The 19,418-nt window shown below is 44.3% G+C and overlaps 2 protein-coding genes across 3 annotated transcripts in view; both read right to left on the bottom strand.

Annotated features, from left to right (window-relative positions):
• PRR5L (proline rich 5 like) overlaps nt 1–15,257 on the bottom strand; it is a 40,383-nt gene extending 25,126 nt beyond the window's left edge. For both annotated transcript variants that reach the window (XM_030482985.1, XM_030482987.1), the window contains exons 1-4: nt 14,897–15,257; nt 7,275–7,548; nt 5,821–5,901; nt 2,383–2,431 (exon numbers count right to left, since the gene is read on the bottom strand). In XM_030482985.1, coding sequence (XP_030338845.1) covers nt 2,383–2,431; nt 5,821–5,901; nt 7,275–7,444 — 300 coding nt within the window. In that variant the 5' untranslated portion in view covers nt 7,445–7,548; nt 14,897–15,257. The remainder of the gene's footprint in view (nt 1–2,382; nt 2,432–5,820; nt 5,902–7,274; nt 7,549–14,896) is intronic.
• A 2,491-nt stretch (nt 15,258–17,748) lies between these two features.
• The window catches only part of LDLRAD3 (low density lipoprotein receptor class A domain containing 3), a 128,068-nt gene continuing 126,398 nt past the window's right edge, over nt 17,749–19,418 (bottom strand). The window contains exon 9 of the transcript XR_003991215.1: nt 17,749–17,879. The gene's annotated coding sequence lies outside the window, so the exon portion shown is untranslated. The remainder of the gene's footprint in view (nt 17,880–19,418) is intronic.

The raw sequence follows: 19,418 nt of genomic DNA, 5'->3' as shown, positions 1-19,418 counted from the left end.
TTTCTCCCCCAAGGTTATTTTTCAGCCACATCAGCAGCCTGATTCAACTGCTCATTTTGGTGGCTGTATTGCTGTAAATCAGCCAGCATCAGCAGTGAAACTGAACCCACAGACAAATGAAATAATGTCAGCCCTTCTTTGGCACATGAATAGTCTTTCCCCACTCCATGGCCTGAGGATTTTTGAGTAAAGACATTTAGGAGGGAGTGGTAACTTTCATTAAAAATTTTTCCCTGTGAGGGTGGTGAGGTGCTGGCACAGGTTGCCCAGAGAAGCTGTGGCTGCCCCATCCCTGGCAGTGTCCAAGGCCGCGTTGGACGAGGCTTGGAGCAACCTGGTCTAGTGGAAGGTGTCCCTGCCCGTGGCAGGGGGTTGGAACTGGATGAGCTTTAAGGTCCCTTCCAACCCAAACCATTCTGTGATTCTATGATTCAATGATCATATGCCATTTGATTCTATGCCATGTGCTGTCAGCCTAGAATCAGTACTAAGTCTGCATCTTAGTTCACAGCACAGACAAAAAGTTCATTTCCTACAATAGCCTTTATTTCACAGTTTGTTTCATGGCTTGCCAGCACCAACAGTTTTACTTGAGCCTAAGTTTGATGGATGCCAAGTTACTACTTTTATCATTGAGAAAAAAAATAAAGAATACCCCAGAAATCAAGTTTTAGTCCCAGTGGCTTTAGTGGGAGAACAGCAGTTTCAGGTGAACAGAGCGATAGAAGAACAAACTCCGAGGTGAGTGCATGCTCTCAAAGTGAGATGCCATGCAAACATCCCACTTCCAGCAGTGAGCCTCTTTAGTTGTCAGCTCTACTTCTAAGAAACCTAAGGAGTCTCAGCTAATGCCACTAGCCCCAGTGTGAGTGTGACAGGCTGGAGGTTTACAGCCTGGAAGAAGAGAACAGCACATCCGAGCCCCACTGCTACAAGTCATCTGGTCCCCAGCAGTCACTGGCTCCTCTTGCGCAGCAACACGGTGCAGCTGTGTCTTACTCAGTGCTGGAATCCACCCAGGCCTCTTTCAGTACAGTCTGAATTTTCAAAACCAGATAACAGCCATACGTCAGCACCTCACATCCCTTGGGACCGTGCTCAGCTCCATGCTCTGCTTAGGCTTACGGGTGCATGAAGTTCTCTCTGGACATTTTCTGTTTATTCCACGCTTGTACACCATGCCTAACACCGGGTAGCCGATCAAGACCTTTTGGATTTCAATTCACCAAATATATTTAGTTGCAAACTTTTCTTTGCCTGTTTTTCAATTAGCAGGAGCAGTAGCAGATTTCCACTTAAGCCAGGCACTTTGGGCTATGGGCTCAACAGCTTTTCTACCAGACCCCGCTCACGATGTAGGCAACATGCCACCACTCAGCAGCAGCAGTAGCCTCTGCAGAAAAAGACTTGTGCAGATAGGGTCTAGAGAAGTGAAATGTAACTCCCCTGGGGTAGGAGTTTCTTTCTCACTTAATAGCACAGTGTGGGGGATTTTTTTCTTTTTTAGTCACGTAATCTAATACTGATAAGAAACAACATTAGTCTTTTCCCCCTAAGCTGTTAGCACAGTATGCAGCAGTACTTCCACTTCAAGAAGTACTGAAATTCTCTTTCTCTCTCTTTCTCTCTCTTTCAGGGAAGAAAATGCTCTTGTTTTCAGCAGCCTCCTCCTTTTCTTTTTTTAATCAACACTACACTGGACAACTTAAAACACTGAAAGCCATGAGTGCTCTCTCAAAAATCCAACACACTTTCATGTGATTACATTTGAACCTCTGTCTATCTGGACAGTCTCAGTCAAAGGCAATAACGTTTATTCACATTTGTGACTGCTCAGGTCTTTCCCTTATCCTTCATCTTATACTTGTTTGCAGGTTGCATTTATATTTATGGGACTAAAAGGCAAATAGCACCCAGGCTGATTTCCTGCTGATAGGGACTTCCTTCTTTGCCCTCCCCCTAGTCCGCCCTGCCAACAGACATCCATTATCTTTTCTCTTGCCTTTTGCCAGCCCCCGTTGCAGAAAACCTACTCCTGAATTCTCTATACTAGAGAAATACGATGAAAAAAACCTATGAAAGGTAGCCCACCTTCTTTTAAAAGTTCAAACTAATTCCTTCTTGACCTTGGCAGGCTACTAACAGCCTTTCTGAAGCACAAAGGAAGATTACTCTTAAGTTAGCACATATACTCATAAATATGACTACTCCCAAGGATATATGGCCCACATTCAGAAAGTCCAGTACCTCCATCATCTTCTGTAGCAAAACAAAAATGGACCTTGTAGGCTATGTGCATGTCAAAAGGAGTCCTGATTTTTTTATAGGCTAAAAAGCTGAAAGAAGCAAACCTCCAAAGCAAGCAAGCAAATCATGTAATACCTGAAAGTAATCTGTGATGAAGGATCCAAGTTCACTCTTCAGCAGCCGTCTGTAGACAGAAGGAATGCATCCATGAAGTAACAGCCATCCCTGGTCATTTCTTACAGGTATATCCACACGTTACTACCAGTTTTACCAAAGATACATGAGTATATGGGAATGTGTTATTTTGGCCATACTTAAATTTTTTTTACATTTAGGTATATACTCTACAAATGCCCACAGAGGCTATTCTCAAGTCATGAAATCATGAAGTAATGAAACAGTTTCCCTGCAGGCCTGTATTTATAAGCCATACACATAGAACAAGCAAAAACCCCCACATTTGCCCCCTGAATGCACAGAAAGTTGGGAAGACAATTTAAAATTATATAGTTTGAAATTCACAATTTTTTCTGCTTTTTGTTTAAACAAAGATGCCTTTCATTTTCCTAGAGATAGCCTATCTCTCTGGGAAATAGGGAGAGGAGCAATGAAATAATCACACAACAGAAGCTGCAGCTTTCTCATGACTACCACATGTAAAAAATAAAAAGGCAGCATATTTTTCAAGAAAGAAATGGTAGAAATTTAACAAGAGGTGTTTTCAATACACGCCAGCAGAGGCCACTCCAAATGAGTATTTCTGATAAAAACTGTTGGATTTTAAATCAGGCTGTGATAAAAGTTTTAAATTCTAACACACAGTTGTATTTCAAAACCCTGATATAAAAATCAGGGTTGTTTTACAGAAGAAGCATCAAAAAAACCCAAACCAACAACTTACAAAGTTCAGTGCATTTGCACTTCCACCTTTCAGTGACTAGGAGCTTAAATTCTGTAGCAGGAAATTCTGCCTAAAATTTAGAAGATGCCCAGCACTTTCCACTGCAATACAGTGCTTTTTTTTTTTTGTTTCTCTTCAAAAGAATTTTGCTTTTTAGCAACGTGAAGTATAACCAAGAGTGCTCAAAAACAGCCTTTGAACCAGGGACCATCCAGTTCTCAGCTTGGGTTCTTACCAACAAACTCCACTACTTTTTCCTAATTTTTGCTGAAAGTCAATTTTGATAACAACCTTCCCCCCTAATCACTTTGTAACACTTCTTATTCACTTATTTGCATGCCAACGGGCCTTGACTCTTTCTCTCTCAGATTGGTTGTATTTTGGGAAGCAGGAGGTGACCTGGCCATGATTAGGAACCAAAATCCCATCTCCTGATGGCACTTTTCCTCTTGCTACGACAACTGACTTTCAGGGCAGTAATAAAGCATCCAGTGAGATGATATTAAATCACAGCGAGATCAAAACTTAGTGGCAGCAACCCAGAGCAACATGTTACCTTGTGCTTGTCTCCTTGTCCTGTCATTACTGTCCTGCTTTAAAACTCTCCTGCATTTCCCATTGTCAAACAACTAAGGGCTGTGCAGAATCTGCGAGGCTCTTGAAGCACCTAGCATTTGCTAACTTCCCCCAAGAGATGAATGGAGAACTGCAAACAAGGAAAATGCACCAGCTCAACCTCAACACCCAGAGCCACTGGGTGCAGGTATGCATACACACATACATGCAGTTGCACGTTGTTTGCTCCTTAGATGAACATTACTGAGCTGCTTGAATGTTCAATGCCCTATTTAAAGAATGACATTTGGAGATGTAACCAATGCTCAGAGCACCTGCAGAAACATCAATCATGTATTTCAAGGTGAGTGTTCCCAAGGGCTGCCTGGGAGTGCCTGTCCATGGAAAAGGGCATTTCCCCTTCCACCACCAGCACTGTTTACAAAGTGCACACAGTTCACAAAGCATCTCCTGTTCTTCACACAGCTCTCAACACTTCGGTAACCAACAGAAAGAAAGCATGGTCCAGCCCCAGGCAACATGTCTCTTCTGCCTGGCATACTAGTTCCTTCAAGGGTGGGAAGGAATCATAGAATCACAGAACAGTTTGGGTTGGAAGGAACCTTAAAGTTCATCTAGCTCCAACCCCCTGCCACTGGCTGGGACACCTTCTGCTAGACCAGGTTGCTCCAAGCCCCATCCAACCTGGCCTTGAACACTGCCAGGGATGGGGCAGCCACAGCTTCTCTGGGCAACCTGTGCCAGCGCCTCACCACCCTCACAGGGAAGAACTTACTTCCTAAGATCTCACCCAAATCTCCCCTCTTTCAGTATAAAGCCACTCTCCCCTTGTCCTGTCACTACAGGCCCTTGTCAAAAGCCCCTCTCCAGATTTCTTGTTGGCCCCTTTAGGCACTGGAAGCTGCTCTAAGGTCTCCCTGGAGCCTTCTCTTCTCCAGGCTGAACAAGCCCAGCTCTCTCAGCCTGTCTCCAGAGCAGAGCTGCTCCAGCCCTTGGAGCATCTTTGTGGAGAATTAAGACTGCTTCAAGTACTTAAACCTAACTTGAGGACTGATCACGCTAAAATAGAATTAAAGCATGAGACAAACATTGCCCTTACTCAGCTCTCAGAAGGAATTATATTTAACTTTCACCTTTGGGACCAGACCAAGTAGGAGAGTCTCATGCTCTGCAAGCTGCATGGATTTTGAAAGTAGGGAAGGGGGTAGTTTAGACTGCTGCTGAGTATGTGCTTAGCCCAAACTGCTACTTGAATCTTGGCACTCAGGAAAACTGCCATAGGAATTGGGGGGTGGAAGGGGGCAGACAGAAAAGGAGAAGTGGAGACCTGTATGACAGCACTCATGATGAATGAATATGGATGTAGTGGGAAAGAGAGAGGGAGGAGGAACTACACCCATGAGCTTTGACAATACTCCTCTTAGCAGCACTTGGAACCAGAAGTAAATTGTTCTTTATCTACTTTACAGACCTATCTATGCTAACCAAACTTTCCAAATAATCAGAATGAAACCACAGATAATAATGAAACATGCTAAAAAAAAAAAAAAAAAAAAATACTTTTAACCATCACTATCATAAGTGTTGGAAAATCTTTATTAGGCTTTAACTTTTTTTTATCTTGAGGCTTTGTATTTTCAGGTCTTGGTCTGCAATTATGATGTGGAGATTAAGCTTTTATATGAAATGCTGTGTTGTGCTTTCATTTTAAAGACTTCACTGTTCTGAGCAGCTCAGGTTTAGAGAAGACATGCTATTACCACCACGAATCCCCTGATAAAACAGACAGAAGAGCCAAACTCCCTTGGAAGGGACAAAATCCTTGTAGTCCAAGTCAATACACATCCCGTCCTTGGCAAAACTATGCATCCACACAACTCAGAGAAACATTATCCAAGTGCCCTATGCTATTCACTCCACCCCACAGCAAAAAAGAATTAAGTTAAGACTGAAACCCCCAAACTGTGCGTAAGTTTGCTTCGATCCCTGCTCCTCCCACCAATATCCTCTAACTGTTGTTCTGTAGGGGAATAAACCCAAGCAAACACCAAACAAGCAGCAACAAAAATCCCTTTTCATGCATTTCAGCAACCCACCTGATATTTTCATTGAGGGTGTAAAGTTCGTTATTCTGCAAGCCTCCCCCTTTGAACACATTTATCACTGCTGTTTGAACACTGCCAAAAAAGAAATGAGACAGTAAAACATCCATAAATAACAGCCACCAGTGTGATTTAACACAAGAGTGCAATGTGAGCTAGCCACCAAAAGCTGAGTGCTTGTAATGGGGTAGAGAAGTTAATTGCACGTAAATACTGCCACTCTTTCTGCCCTGGAAATCATCACTCTTATTTACCTATGCTTCTCACAGGAGATGGAGCAGAACCAGCATCAACTTGTGCCCAGAGCAAGCAAGGGACAGTCATTATAGGGACACTGATCACAAAGAACATGTTCATACTAGATAAAACCTTAACATGACTGTTTAGGGGATCTAAGGGACTTTTGACAAGGGCCTGTAGTGACAGGACAAGGAAGAATGGCTTTAAAGTGAAAGAGGGCAGATTTAGATTAGACATGAGGAAAAAGTCTTCCCTCTGAGGGATGGTGAGGCACCTGTGAGGGTGGTGAGGCCCTGGCACAGGTTGCCCAGAGAAGCTGTGGCTGCCCCATCCCTGGCAGTGTTCAAGGCAGGGGGCTGGAACTAAATGAGCTTTAAGGTCCCTTCCAACCCTCACAGTGAAGATTTTTTTTTCCTAATTTCTCATCTAAATCTGTCATCCCCTCTGTCAGTCTAAAGCCATTCCCCCTTGTCCTGTCACTACAGGCCCTTGCCAAAAGCCCCTCTCCAGCTTTCTTTTCGGCCCCTTCAGGCACTGGAAACGGCTTTAAGTTCTCCTTGGAGCCTTCTCTTCTCCAAGTTGAACAAGCCCAGCTCTCTCAGCCTCTTGTGCGACACTAGCAAGCTGAGCTAGGTCAGCAAGAGAGGGTCTGCAGAGCACAGAGCTGGTGCCAGAAGGGAAGGTGGGAACACTCACTTTTGGTAGCAGCAGACCATTAGACCAGATTGGGACATCTCACTCCTCACACTACACGTTGTTTTTCCCATTGCCACTGCTGCATGACACACACTGCAGACAGGATTTAGCTGTCAATACGAAGTACTGGTAGAAGCCACAAGCTTAGCAGTTGTCAGAGGAACTTGACTGTGGTAAAAGCTTCACAATATGCAGATAAATGCCTATTGTACATTAAGAAACTGGTCTTTATTACACTGCTAGGATGTGTTTTCCTAAATGGTACCTAAAAGATACAACTGTTAACAAAGAGCAATCCTGTTTTACTTCAAGACAGTACCTCTGAACAACTCTGGCTAAAAAGAAGGCTGAACACTACTAGGTCTATTTTTTTCACCTCCACAGAGGCTTTCAATGCCAGCAAAGCTTGCACCCCAAAAATTCATGCGTGTTTATAAACAGGCGAGCTTAGCCATAAACAGTCTGAAGCACGAAGGTAAGACATGCATGGCTCTTATCGTGGGGCTGCTCACCTGTTCCAGGCAGAGTTGGAGCTGAGCTGCAGGGCCTGCCGGGCTGCCTGGAACCGTGGCAGATCACTGAGGACTGGGGAGCTCATGAAGCGAGGTCGGGGCCTTCTGAATGAACCCATCTTGTGGAACTGGAGAGCAAAGGATGGAGCCGCAGTGAACCCTCCAGTCATAGGGTCAGGTGGAGCGGAGCAGGGCCATCAGAAAGTCTCTTCTCTTGAAGATCCAAATGTTAATCTCAGAGATGTCAATGAATCTTCAAAATCCAGGACTCTGTCTGCAGCAAAAACAAAGAGTCAGCCTTGGACTTGCAGCCCCCCATGGGGTCAGGCTGTGACACGGACACACATCACAAGATGATGAAGCAGTCCTGCAGAGCAAAGAGAAAGGAAAAGAGCAAGACAGAGACAGGAGGGGTGAAATATCCCAACCCCTTAACAGCGAATTTGGGCAAATCTTCTGTAGTTCTTCAACAGCAGCCCCGTTTCCCATCTTGCTCCTTGAATAATGACCCAACACAGCCAGCCAGAAATACAAGCACGGTCTCTCTTTCCATTTCAACTGGCAGAGATGTAAGAACAGAGGTGCCTGAACACTTCTGCCAGAGGCACTTTATAAATACCTTTAAATACAGTTAGCCATTCAGCCTGTATAAAACAGTAGAAACTGGAGAAAGACAAAAGTATTTCACCAGAATGGAATAAAAGATGAACAATGGAAGAAAAGATAAACATTGTCTGCTTTTTTTGAGAAGTGTTGTGCAAGGGCATACACCCACTCATTATCAGTCCATTACTAAAAGGATACAATAGGGCACTTCTGCAAATGAGATCTGACAACCAGATTATTTTGAAAGTAAGCAGGATTGTTTTCTACAGAGTGAGAAGTAATTGCTAGGCCAAACATGAAATGCCCATATTTTCCACTCTGATCATCATCTCCATATAGATGAATAAGTAGCCCCAAGTAAACCACAGAAATAGAAGTTAGCTTGGATAAAACCACAAAAAGACTTTGGCAAAGCTCTTTCGAAATCTTCCCACTACAGATGAATGCAAGCAGTCAATGTAGTTGGATTTGGAGAATGGAGACATGGGAGAAAGGAGAAAGCAGGAGGAAAAGTTCTGTAACTGAACTGCACACAAGAGATGTAAGATCTTCTCTTTTCCACCACATCTTCAGCATGACATGAAAACAGAGATGATCAGCCAAAGAAATGTCTATCTGCACAGCACTTCTAATACAACTACTGCTCAGATTCCACTCCCCAAATCACACGTAGAACAGCTTTCTTCCCACCTGGCCAGCCCGGTTTCATGATGAGCTCACTCTGCTACCCCACTTCTGCACAGCCTCATTGATTCTCATAAACCCCCACGAAGCTCTCACAAGCTCTTGCTATGCCACAGACACCATGCGCCCCACAGCCGAGGAAATTAAAGTGGAAAACACAGAAAACACCTCATTTTTAAGGCCCTGAAACATGTAGTACTGTAATTCTTGGTGCTATTCAAGAAATAAATATGGTGGTTATTCCCCCACAAGTTAAATACAGTTTGCATAGGTATTTGTGGAACTGGAACATGGCTACAAGTGCAACTTTCTTCTGTCTTTAGATAATTCCTGGCTGTCTTTAGAGATGACAAAGCCCAGACAGTCCTTCGTGACATGAGCTTAGCCTTGACTGTTGTTGTCTGAAAAGGCAGCAGTGTGTTGATTCTGTGGCTGTTCTGTTCCAATTAAAAAAAAAAAAATAAAAATAGCGATAACTTTTAGAAAAGAAGAATAAAGGTAAACTAATACAACCACATCAGCAGAGTCCTCTGTGTGCATTTTGAAGTAACAGTTCATTTGACATGGCCCACACACTTTCGATCTGCCATCAATTGGCAATTTTAACTACATCAGAAATCATCAGAGGATAAGAGCCACAGCACCTTGGAGAGCCAAGGGCAGGCTTTTCTCACAACATACCAAAAGGTGTCTGGGAGGCAAAGTGTACATATTACAGATGCTTCTGTTGCAAAACCAGTGCTTGTGTCAATGTTCGTAATCTCAGAGTTCCAAAGGTGACAGAGTAAGGAGCTGAGTAAGTGACAGGTCACTTCTAGCAGGGCAGTAAAATTTCTAGGTTAACAATTTTTATACCAGGAAAACAGCATGTATTTTTCATAGTTATAAATGCAATACAATTGCTACTTTACAGAATCATAGAATCACAGAATGGTTTGGGTTGGAAGGGACCTTAAAGATCATCCAGTTCCAACCCCCTGTCACAGGCAGGGATGCCTCCCACTAGACCAGGTTGCTCCAAGCTTCTCTGGGCAAACTGTGCCAGTGTCTCACCACCCTCATAGGGAAGAATTTCTTCCTAATATTCTTCACTAATATTCACTGATATTGTCCTCCTAGAGGCCTTGAGTCCAAATTCCCTCATATCTACAGTCTCCTCTTCCTAAGATTAAAGTTTTTTAGAACACCAGCAAATAAAACCTACTGCAAATAATCACAGTCCTATTATTTATCAACCACAGAACTAGAAAAAGCTTTAGAGACCCGATTATTATTTTTCCCCTTTTATACAGAGTGAAGGGAGACACTAGCATGCAGCATGCTTTAGCCACCAAGCAACACTCTTAACATTGATTATAAAAAGCACGAAGACCTGGAAACTGAAGTGCATCAACTTCGTAAGAGATACAACCTCACCAAGGTAATCTCTCAATGCCATATGCTCCAGCTGCCAGGACAATGCTTTATGGGGATTTCAAACCCCTTGATAGCTGATATATCCTAAAACACTCTCTGTTCTTCTCATTTCGCTTAATGACCCTACTTTTGGGGGGCAAGACACTTATCATAAGTAAGTCAAAGAGATAGGGATTGTTCTTTCCCTTTCAGCTGTCCTACCCCCGGTCTTTGTTTTCTTTTATCCTTGATTATCATCTCAAAAGCCAGCTCTCTAAACCCTCCAGATCTCTAACAAGGGAGATACGTAATCTGTGTAAAAACTAGGTCTTCGAGTGAGCAAGCTCTTCAGAACTGGAAGTCAATGTTCTCAACTGGGGGATGATGAGTCAATCTGACAACAATGTTATTTCATCCACTTGTAATTCATCACATCTGAGTAAACACTTTGAGGATTAATCTGAATCTTTAAAGAGAAGAATCAAGCATGGAGACAAATCCTTTTCCAACACACACAGATAGAGGCATTTATAAAAACATTACAGTCATCAAGCTAGATTTTTTTATCCTTTATTTCCTCTTAACCATGAAAACAAACAGAGAAATCGTTATAAAATGATTTGATGAAAAGACCTTTCCCTCCCAACAGACCATAATACATATGACTGTCTGGAGGAAAAGCAAGATCAGGCAATATACCTCGATCAACTGATCTCTACTGAAGAAAGAATAACCCAAAGAAAAAGTTGGCAGCAATTCCTCCAAGTTATGAACCCGAATGATAATCTTGGGCCAAACAAACAAAAAGCCCATGGTAACTGAGATTTAGCAAAAAACCAGACCATTTTCAATTCCTCTGATCCCTTTTCTGCAAGACTCAGAGCAACAGCTGCAAATGGAATTGACAGGGCAGCAAAAAATGCAAATGGTTTTGCTTCTTAGAGGAAAACTTGTACCAACACTACTTCACACCAAATTCAGGCCAAAAAGCCACCAGTCAAAAAGTAACTTTAAAGCAGGTGGAAGGGAAAGTAACTTTAAAGCAAGGGAGGGAAAGGAAGAGTGGAGAAATCACAGGATCCCCAGAGAAGTTGTTGACGTCCCATCCCTGGCAGTGTTCAAGGCCAGGTTGGATGGGGCTTGGAGCAACCTGGTCTAGTGGAAGGTGTCCCTGCCTGTGGCAGGGGGTTGGAACTAGATGAGCTTTAAGGTCCCTTCCAACCCAAACCATTCTGTGATTCTATGAAACAAGCATTTCCCAGGTCTCCTGAAAGCTCAGAATTTCCCAGGTCTCAGAGAATGAGGTGTTATCCAGATATAAGTGATATTTTGCCATTTAAACTTTTTTTAGTGGTAAAAAAACAGTTTCATGAAGAAAGATACACACTTGTCCATTTTCCTCTCCTTTATATGCTTTGTGCAATTGTGCGTTACTCTAAAATACACAAACTGAAGACTGGAACACACACCAGAAATTTTTTTTTATGATTCTAGGTGTGGAAGAAGCATAATCTTAAGATAACTCCCTGATGTACTAGGCCTGCAGACCCATGAGTGGTTTCATCTTACCTCAGACGCAAAAAATATGCAGAGAACCATCTAGCTTCTTGTTATCCGATTCTCCTTGTAAATCCTTAACAAAGTATGTGATTGGCAAAATCCTTGATCCAAGTTCAACTGACAAGATCTGAAGACACTATTTCTGACCAAAATCCCCCATTTATTTGCTACACAGCCATATTGAGAAGTAGAAAAGCAGCCTACAACCTGTAACTTAAGTCTTTATGGTCATCGCAACTGCACATACATGAGCTTCGTTTATATTCTAAGAAACCACAGACAGCATTTGCCACCGTTAAATTTACAACAATTTCAGTTCCTCTTATAGTACCTAATTGCTCAGTTTCTTAAAAATAAACAAGGTCTCCTTTTTAGAAAGACATGATAAAAATCAAGATTTATTCCATAACTAACAAAAGTCCTTTCTGGTTAATGTTGTTCAGAAACTGTCCTAGATGTATGTTAGAAGTTATCGAAAGCAAGAATGTCAACAATTTTGGAGGCAGTCTGGGGCCCAACCTCATGCTATGGTCCTTCCTACACCCTCATCCTTTCATGCCTTCACACTTTTGGAAATCTGTCTCTGGAAAACTTTGGTGTTTAATCCACATCCCATCCAAAACAATAGGAATCCAAATACAGAAGTTGTGGCTGCCTCATCCCTGGCAGTGTTCAAGGCCAGGCTGGAGAGGGCTTGGAGCAATCTGGCCTAGTACAAGGTGTCCCTGCACATGGCAGGGGGATTGGAATTGGATGAGCTTTAAGGTCCCTTCCAACCCAAACCATTCTATGATAGTGTGCCAGGCAGAAGCATGGAGGGAGGGGAGAACATAGTTTCGGAAGCAAAAGAGTTGTATCAGTCTAAATGTAATGACATGCTTAATTTTCTAGGAATGTTAATCAGATGCTGGATACACTTCATCAAATAAAACACTGGCGACTGGAATTATTTTAGGAACTATCTCTGCTGCCATTATAATGGCAATCTCTCTGTGCTTCCTTGCTGTCATACTTATTCCTTTTTGGTTTTGTTTTCACATTCCTGTTGTTATTATTAAAACCATTAGTATCCCCCACATTTTTAACCCTGGGTCTACAAAGCGTGGCAGTTACCTTGCCTGCTGATATTCACAGCCTACGCTCAGCCAGCTCTAGTATAACTGGGGTTTTGCTAAAATCCTTAGCACAATCTTCCACCTTCTGAGCTGCACTTAGGCCCATCTTATGTGTTCAGTACAGTTGTTACGCTCTACTGAATAAGCCCTGGAACTCAGCACATACATACTCAGTGTGTATTTATGCTTTAATTCACAACAGGAGAAACAATGAGTACAAAGGCCATACACTGTGGGGAAAAAAAACCTCAGAAATACTACAGGCAGCCAGAAAAGTCACCTGAAAATTGAACTCACTGAAATGAATTACAAATGAATACATTCTAGTACTTATTTGCCTGCTACTTCTAAGCCCTTAATGATGCATTCAAGTCCCATTCCTCCACTCTTTCCATAAGCATGGAAGCTACATGTAGTTATTTCTCAGATAAAAGGATAAATATCTCACCTAGTCTGTCCCCTTGGTTGCTGGAAATTTAAGGAAGAGGAGTTGGTAAACACCACCTGTGTTCCAGCTGAACTTTGAAGATGAACATTAGAAGTCTTATCAATTGAGACTGGTATCAGATGGCCCATAAACACACTGCATACAAATAATTACAAAGAATTTTATCTTGAAGGCTGAAAACAAATGTGAAACTGTCACCTTAACTCTAATGTAAAACTGACAAAAGGAAATACTGCTATTAAACTGACATAGCAAAAAAGACTCCCACATGGGCTTGAACTTCCCTGTCTCCCCTTGGCACTGCCCCTTGCAGGTACCATCCATGCAGAACCGAGTGCAATGCACTGCATCTGACTTGACAATTACTTCAATCAGAGATTCAGGATATACCCATCATAGACAACCACAGAAGAATCCATGTCTAGAAAAGATTCCTTCTGGCTTCACCAAAAAGCAGCTGGTTTTCGACCCAAGTCCAAGAATTTTCCTCCCTCTGATACATTATAGAAGTCCATGGCGCTAAAATCTTTGCAAGAATGCCATACTTTGTCTATGAACTGCATATCAAGATCGCACAATGTCTTAGATTACTGTGAAATTTTAGCTTAGAATCATAGAATCACAGAATGGTTTGGGTTAAAAAGGGCCTTAAAGCTCATCCAGTTCCAACCCCATGTCATGGGCCGGGACACCTTGCACTAGACCAGGTTGCTCCAAGCCCCGTCCAACCTGGCCTTGAACACTGCCAGGGATGGGGCAGCCACAGCTTCTCTGGGCAACCTGTGCCAGCGCCTCACCAGCCACTAACAAATGCTGAATGCTAACAAAGTTCTTCAAAGGCGTTACAGGACAGGATTTTAACCCTAGGTAGGTGGTTTCCTAGTTACAGAAAAGAGAGTTTATCGGGAAAGCACACCGTCTTGTCTCTGATGATGATACCATTAGGGACTACTGCACAGCTCAACTGTGGCAATCTGGGTCAGAAAACACTACACATCAGCCTCTGTGTCTTGTGCATGTTGCCTCATCGTGACGTAAGATCTTGGGTATATACATTAAACATGCATGCACATACACCACGATACACATGATGTAAGCAGCTCTTGAGTACTGATGCAGGTAGCAATGAGTTCTGCATAACTGAAACCCTTCACACCACAAAATTGCAGCATCGCCTATAAGAAGCTCAGCACTTGTTGCTGACAAACAAAAAATCCCTCCGGTTGAGACAGCCCACTTCCATGAACAAACCATCATATGACTGGAAAACGCAGGAGGGGAAAAAATAGAGCTGTGCTCCAGGCTTTTCTTTTGAGTATGGATGGCCAGGAGCTGTGTTGAGCGGCACAACGTGTGGCTGTGGCTAATGTCCCACAGAGAAGAAGGTAGCAGGGGATGGGTTTGGCAGTTGAAGGAACTGAAAAGTAGGTTATGGCCACGAAAAGGAAAAGGACTGTGAACACTCCTGGGCAGAGAGGCTCTGAGCGCAAGTCAGGGAGACAAGCGGAGCATCACCACAGGGGAGAGGCCACAGGGAAAAGAGAAAGGGATGGGGCTACCCTTCAATTTACTAGGCAGGCGGCCTGCTACTCGCAGCTTTTGAATCGTCTCGCAGCAGCTACGTGCTTGTTCAATTTATTTAGAGAAAGAGGGAAGAAGAAAAACCTCTTTCCCTTCATCCCCGGTTTCAGAACTATTGTGCCTTCTGGGCGGGGGAAAGGGTTAGACCAAGCCATGTCGTTTGGAAATGACTCACTCGGCAGCGCTACGGAGCCGGAGGGTCTATTTTTTATATTTTTAAAAGGAGAACTTACCCAGTTTTATGCCCGCGCTTTGCTCCAGAGGCACGGCCGGGTCGGGGGACCGCCTCAGCCCGCTCCCTGCCGCAGGACGCCACTGGGTAAGCTTCCCCTTCGCATGGCCAACGGCTCCCTCCTGGTGCCAGCACCGCTGCCGAGCCACCGCCGCCGCCGCGCAGCCCCCTCGGAGCGGAGACCGGCGCCCGGCCGCGCCTCACCTCGCCGGGTGAGGGGGGGCCGCTCCGCTACCGACCGACGGACCGACCAGCGGACGTGCTGCCTCTTCTCGCCGCGATCTGGCGAAATTGCCACCAGCCGGCCAGGATTTTACACTTCCTGGCCGTCGGCCAGCCTTTATTTTTACAATCTGCCTCTTGCTGGCTCCTCCCAGCACAGACAAAAGGCGGCCGGGCCGGGCCGGGCCGAGCCCAGCCGGGCCAGGCGGAGTGGGGCCGGCCTCAGGGGGCTGCTTCTCCCCGCGCTGAGGGGTGGGGGAAGCCCGTCCCGGCAGAGTCAGTAAGTTTAAATTCTTCTGACCTTTAGGGAAAGAAAGGAAAGAGAAATAAAAGGAAAGGATGGAGGAGCTCCGAGGCCCTTCCCGGGACAGGGCGGCCGGCCCAGGCACCATGAGGCGTCTCCACCGCACCGGTGCAGGGTCGATGCTAGGGGTCTCGCCGAGTCGGCCAAGAGGTCACAGAATCATAGAATCACAGACAGGTTTGGGTTGGAAGGGACCTTAAAGCTCATCCAGTTCCAACCCCATGCCACAGGCAGGGACACCTTGCACTAGACCAGGTTGCTCCAAGCCCCGTCCAACCTGGCCTTGAACACTGCCAGGGATGGGGCAGCCACAGCTTCTCTGGGCAACCTGTGCCAGGGCCTGACCACCCTCACAGGGAAGAACTTCTTCCTAAGATCTCATCTCAATCTCCCCTCTTTCAGGTTAAAACCATTCCCCCTTGTCCTGTCACTACAGGCCCTTGTCAAAAGCCCCTCTCCAGATTTCTTGTTGGCCCCTTTAGGCACTGGAAGCTGCTCTATGATGCTGGACCTGCCAAAAGCTCCTCACAGGCCTGTCTTGGGGCACGAAGTTTGCCTTCTTACTGAGCTACTGATAAAGAAACATGTCATTATGGCCAATAAAATGTGCAGCATGGGGAAGTGGATGTGCCATTGGAAAGATAGGGCTTCTTTTATTTTGATCTCACAGTTCAAGGTTCCTCTGGCAGCCGCAGCCCCGTGCAATTTGCTCTGTTGGGCTGTCAGAGTCTGCAGCAGTATTAGGCAGGAAACTGCCGGAGAAAAAAAAAAAGTGTAATTTGAGTCCATAAGGAGATTAAAAAGCTGCAATTAGTTGCAATCAGCAAGCAGTCGCATGGAATGTGTAACTCAAATTGTAATGCCAGCTTTTGGAGAGCTACGCATTAATTTAATGTGCTGAGATTTTTAAGTCTTTAAAGGAGACAGACCAAATGTGTAAAATAGCATCATTTTCTCTAGCTGCTTAAGAGGCTTTTGTGAATTAATTGATGAATGGTACTGCTGCTGCTTGGTAACCCACTAAACTGCTTGTAAAGAGAAATCAAATTGTAACTTTACAACTAAGTTGCATCTTAAAATGAGAAAAGCTGATGCTTCTCAGAGGGGGACTAGATGATGCAGGGGATTGAAACTAGATGATCTTTAAGGTCCCTTCCAAGCCAAACCATTCTGTGATTCTATGATTCTATATGAACACGTACAAAACCACGCTTCCTACCCCAGACTGATGTGGCGTATAATGACAGTTGATACCTATCCAGCCATAAAATCGGTTAATCTACTAACAATTAAAAGTGAATATTTTCATTAATTCTGCACCTGCTTTTCAAGCCAACACTTATTAATATTTCAGAGACAGTGTTGCTGAAGTGTAGTTTGAGTGGCAGTCTCAACTTTTGGCTCATGGTTTAGCTGGGAAGTTTCCACCACTATGGGTAGATTGACTGCAGAAGCAAGGATGTGATTGATCATAGCTGAACTGTTCTGCATGGGCAAGCGAAGGAATGTGCAGGTGATGAGAATGGTGACCTGACATACCTGCTCAAGATGGCACCCTCCATCTGAGAGAAATTCTGAGAAAGAAACCAATGACAACAAACCAGCACACAAGTTGGCATCTTTCCCCAAATTTTAGCTCACATGGTTATGAATTAAAACTTGACAACACATTTCAGGTGTGGGACACATACTTGCACATGCAGACTTGTGGAGCTCTGGGTTTACGAGCAGAAAGCCATCATACCCATGTGGTTTCAGCTTCAGGGCTACCACCTAGGGACATCACTGCCACAACACAGACTTAATGTGACCATCCTGATGCATGGCTGCACTCCCACTTGTGGAATAACAGGGAGGAAAGAGCTGAACAGATCCCTGCCACTGCATTGGGAGAAAGGGGGAAGTTCCCTTTGATTTTCTCAACAGGAAGAAGTCAGGCTTCTGTGGAGAGTCCTTGTCACTGGGAGCGAGGGCTCCCAGTTACCTTATGGTACTGAGGAGACATTATACAAGGGCAGACAAGACAGACAAATAGAAACATTAGCCCAGCAGAGAGATATAAAAATACTTAGGCGAGATTAATTTTACCTAACTTTAGCTATCTGAGATTATGCAAAATGCACCTAGCTTTCAAAGTTAGGTAAATCCTGCCCCTAAAACTTACCCAAGTGGAATAAGATTGCAGTGAAAGAGATCTGAAGGGAAAACAGTTATGTTTAGATTGACAGATGTGAAAAATACCCTTTAATAGCCCCCTTTTCCCATTTAGCTTTTGTGAGAGCCAAAAGAGAAGAATATTGTTTTCAAAGCAAGCTACTTGCCTTACAGACAAGTGATAATTGAAAGATGCCTGCTCTCAGCTCTGAAGCCAATACATGGTGCAAATGGACTGCCATGCGCTTTGTGTAAGAGGACTCTTCTGTGGCCTTGTTCAAGTCTGCAGCATCACCTCAGAGAACTGAAAAACAGGCAAGTTGACAACATCAACAATGTTGCTACAGACATTTATATAATGAACGGATATGTGAAAAATAGCTACAGCCTTAATTTTGTTTTCGACAGTCTGCCTCAACACCACACATCCTCTCAGCAGCACGCTCTACAGCAAGACAGCCCTGAGCATACACACGTCCTGTTCTCACACAGCCTGGGCTTCAACAGGAGCCAAACCACAAGAGTTGTGACTAACAGATGTGACCTTTTATTGGTTTGCTTTATGATGCACTCAGTGATGGGATGAATCCACAACGTATCGCCTTTGCTTTAGCTGTGTGATCCATCGGGTCTTCAGCATCATCTGCTTCCCAGAAATGAGTTCTGGGAAAATACCCACAGCGTGATCTATAAGGAGGGCAATGCAGAGAGTCTGGAGCCCCCAACACAAGAGGTATGTGGAGCTGTTGGGGTGAGTCCAAAGGAGGCCATGGAGATGCTCCAAAGGCTGAAACACCTCTGCTATGGAGACAGGCTGAAAAAGATGGGCTTGCTCAGCCTGGAGAAGAGAAGGCTCCAAGGAGACCTTAGAGCAGCTTCCAGGGCCTAAAGGGGGCCATCAGGAAATCTGGAGAGGGGCTTTTGACAAGGGCCTGTAGTGACAGGACAAGGGGGAATGGCTTTAACCTGGCAGAGGGGAGATTTAGATGAGATATTAGGAAGAAGTTCTTCCCTGTGAGGGTGGTGAGGCCCTGGCACAGGTTGCCCAGAGAAGCTGTGGCTGCCCCATCCCTGGCAGTGTTCAAGGTCAGATTGGACGGGACTTGGAGCAACCTGGTCTAGTGGAAGGTGTCCCTTGCTATGGCAGGGGGGATCGGAACTAGATGAGCTTTGAGGTCCCTTCCAATCCAAACCATTCTGTGATTCTACGATCATTTCTGAAGAGCATTCCTCATTCTGGCATTCATTTCCAAAGAGCTGAGGCTTGCAGCTGAACCATGTTGAGGTCAACATCCTTCAGTTTATTCTTATCCTCTCCACCAACGTTCTCTTTTCCTTTCCATCTGCTGGGAAAACATTTATTTGCTCCAGCTGACCAATGAGAGAGAGAGCACACAACCAAGCAAGAAATAATTTACTTCAACTGAAGTGGATGATTTGGACAGCAAAGGATTAGCTAGTAGCTATGCTTGAAGTTACCTTGCAGATTCCAACGAGGAGTGTGGAGCAGATGGCTGGGGACAAGTTGGGAGCAACAACCTCCTCTCCCAGCTCAGACAGCAAGGACAAGTCTGGCAGTACTCAGTGGCATTGTGCAAATTATTTAACAATGTGGTTCATCTTCCTTTTGGGGCTGTAGTGAGAAAATTCCATGTATCAGTGATGCTATGAGGCTTAAAAAAGTTCTGTGAAGAGAATTTAAAACCATTACTTTTTCTTTAGTTATATTTTAATATTCATTGTTATGGTTTCAGGCTTGGGGAGGGGAAGGGCAGGGAGGGAAGCACCTCCAAGCCGCAGGATATTAATTTTACAAGTCTATTAATTTTACAAGTCAAAGCAC

Source organism: Strigops habroptila, chromosome 4, assembly GCF_004027225.2.
Source record: "Strigops habroptila isolate Jane chromosome 4, bStrHab1.2.pri, whole genome shotgun sequence".
NCBI classification, from domain to species: Eukaryota; Metazoa; Chordata; class Aves; order Psittaciformes; family Psittacidae; genus Strigops; species Strigops habroptila.
Note: the sequence above shows the minus strand (reverse complement) of the source record. Positions and strands in the feature narration are given on the sequence as shown.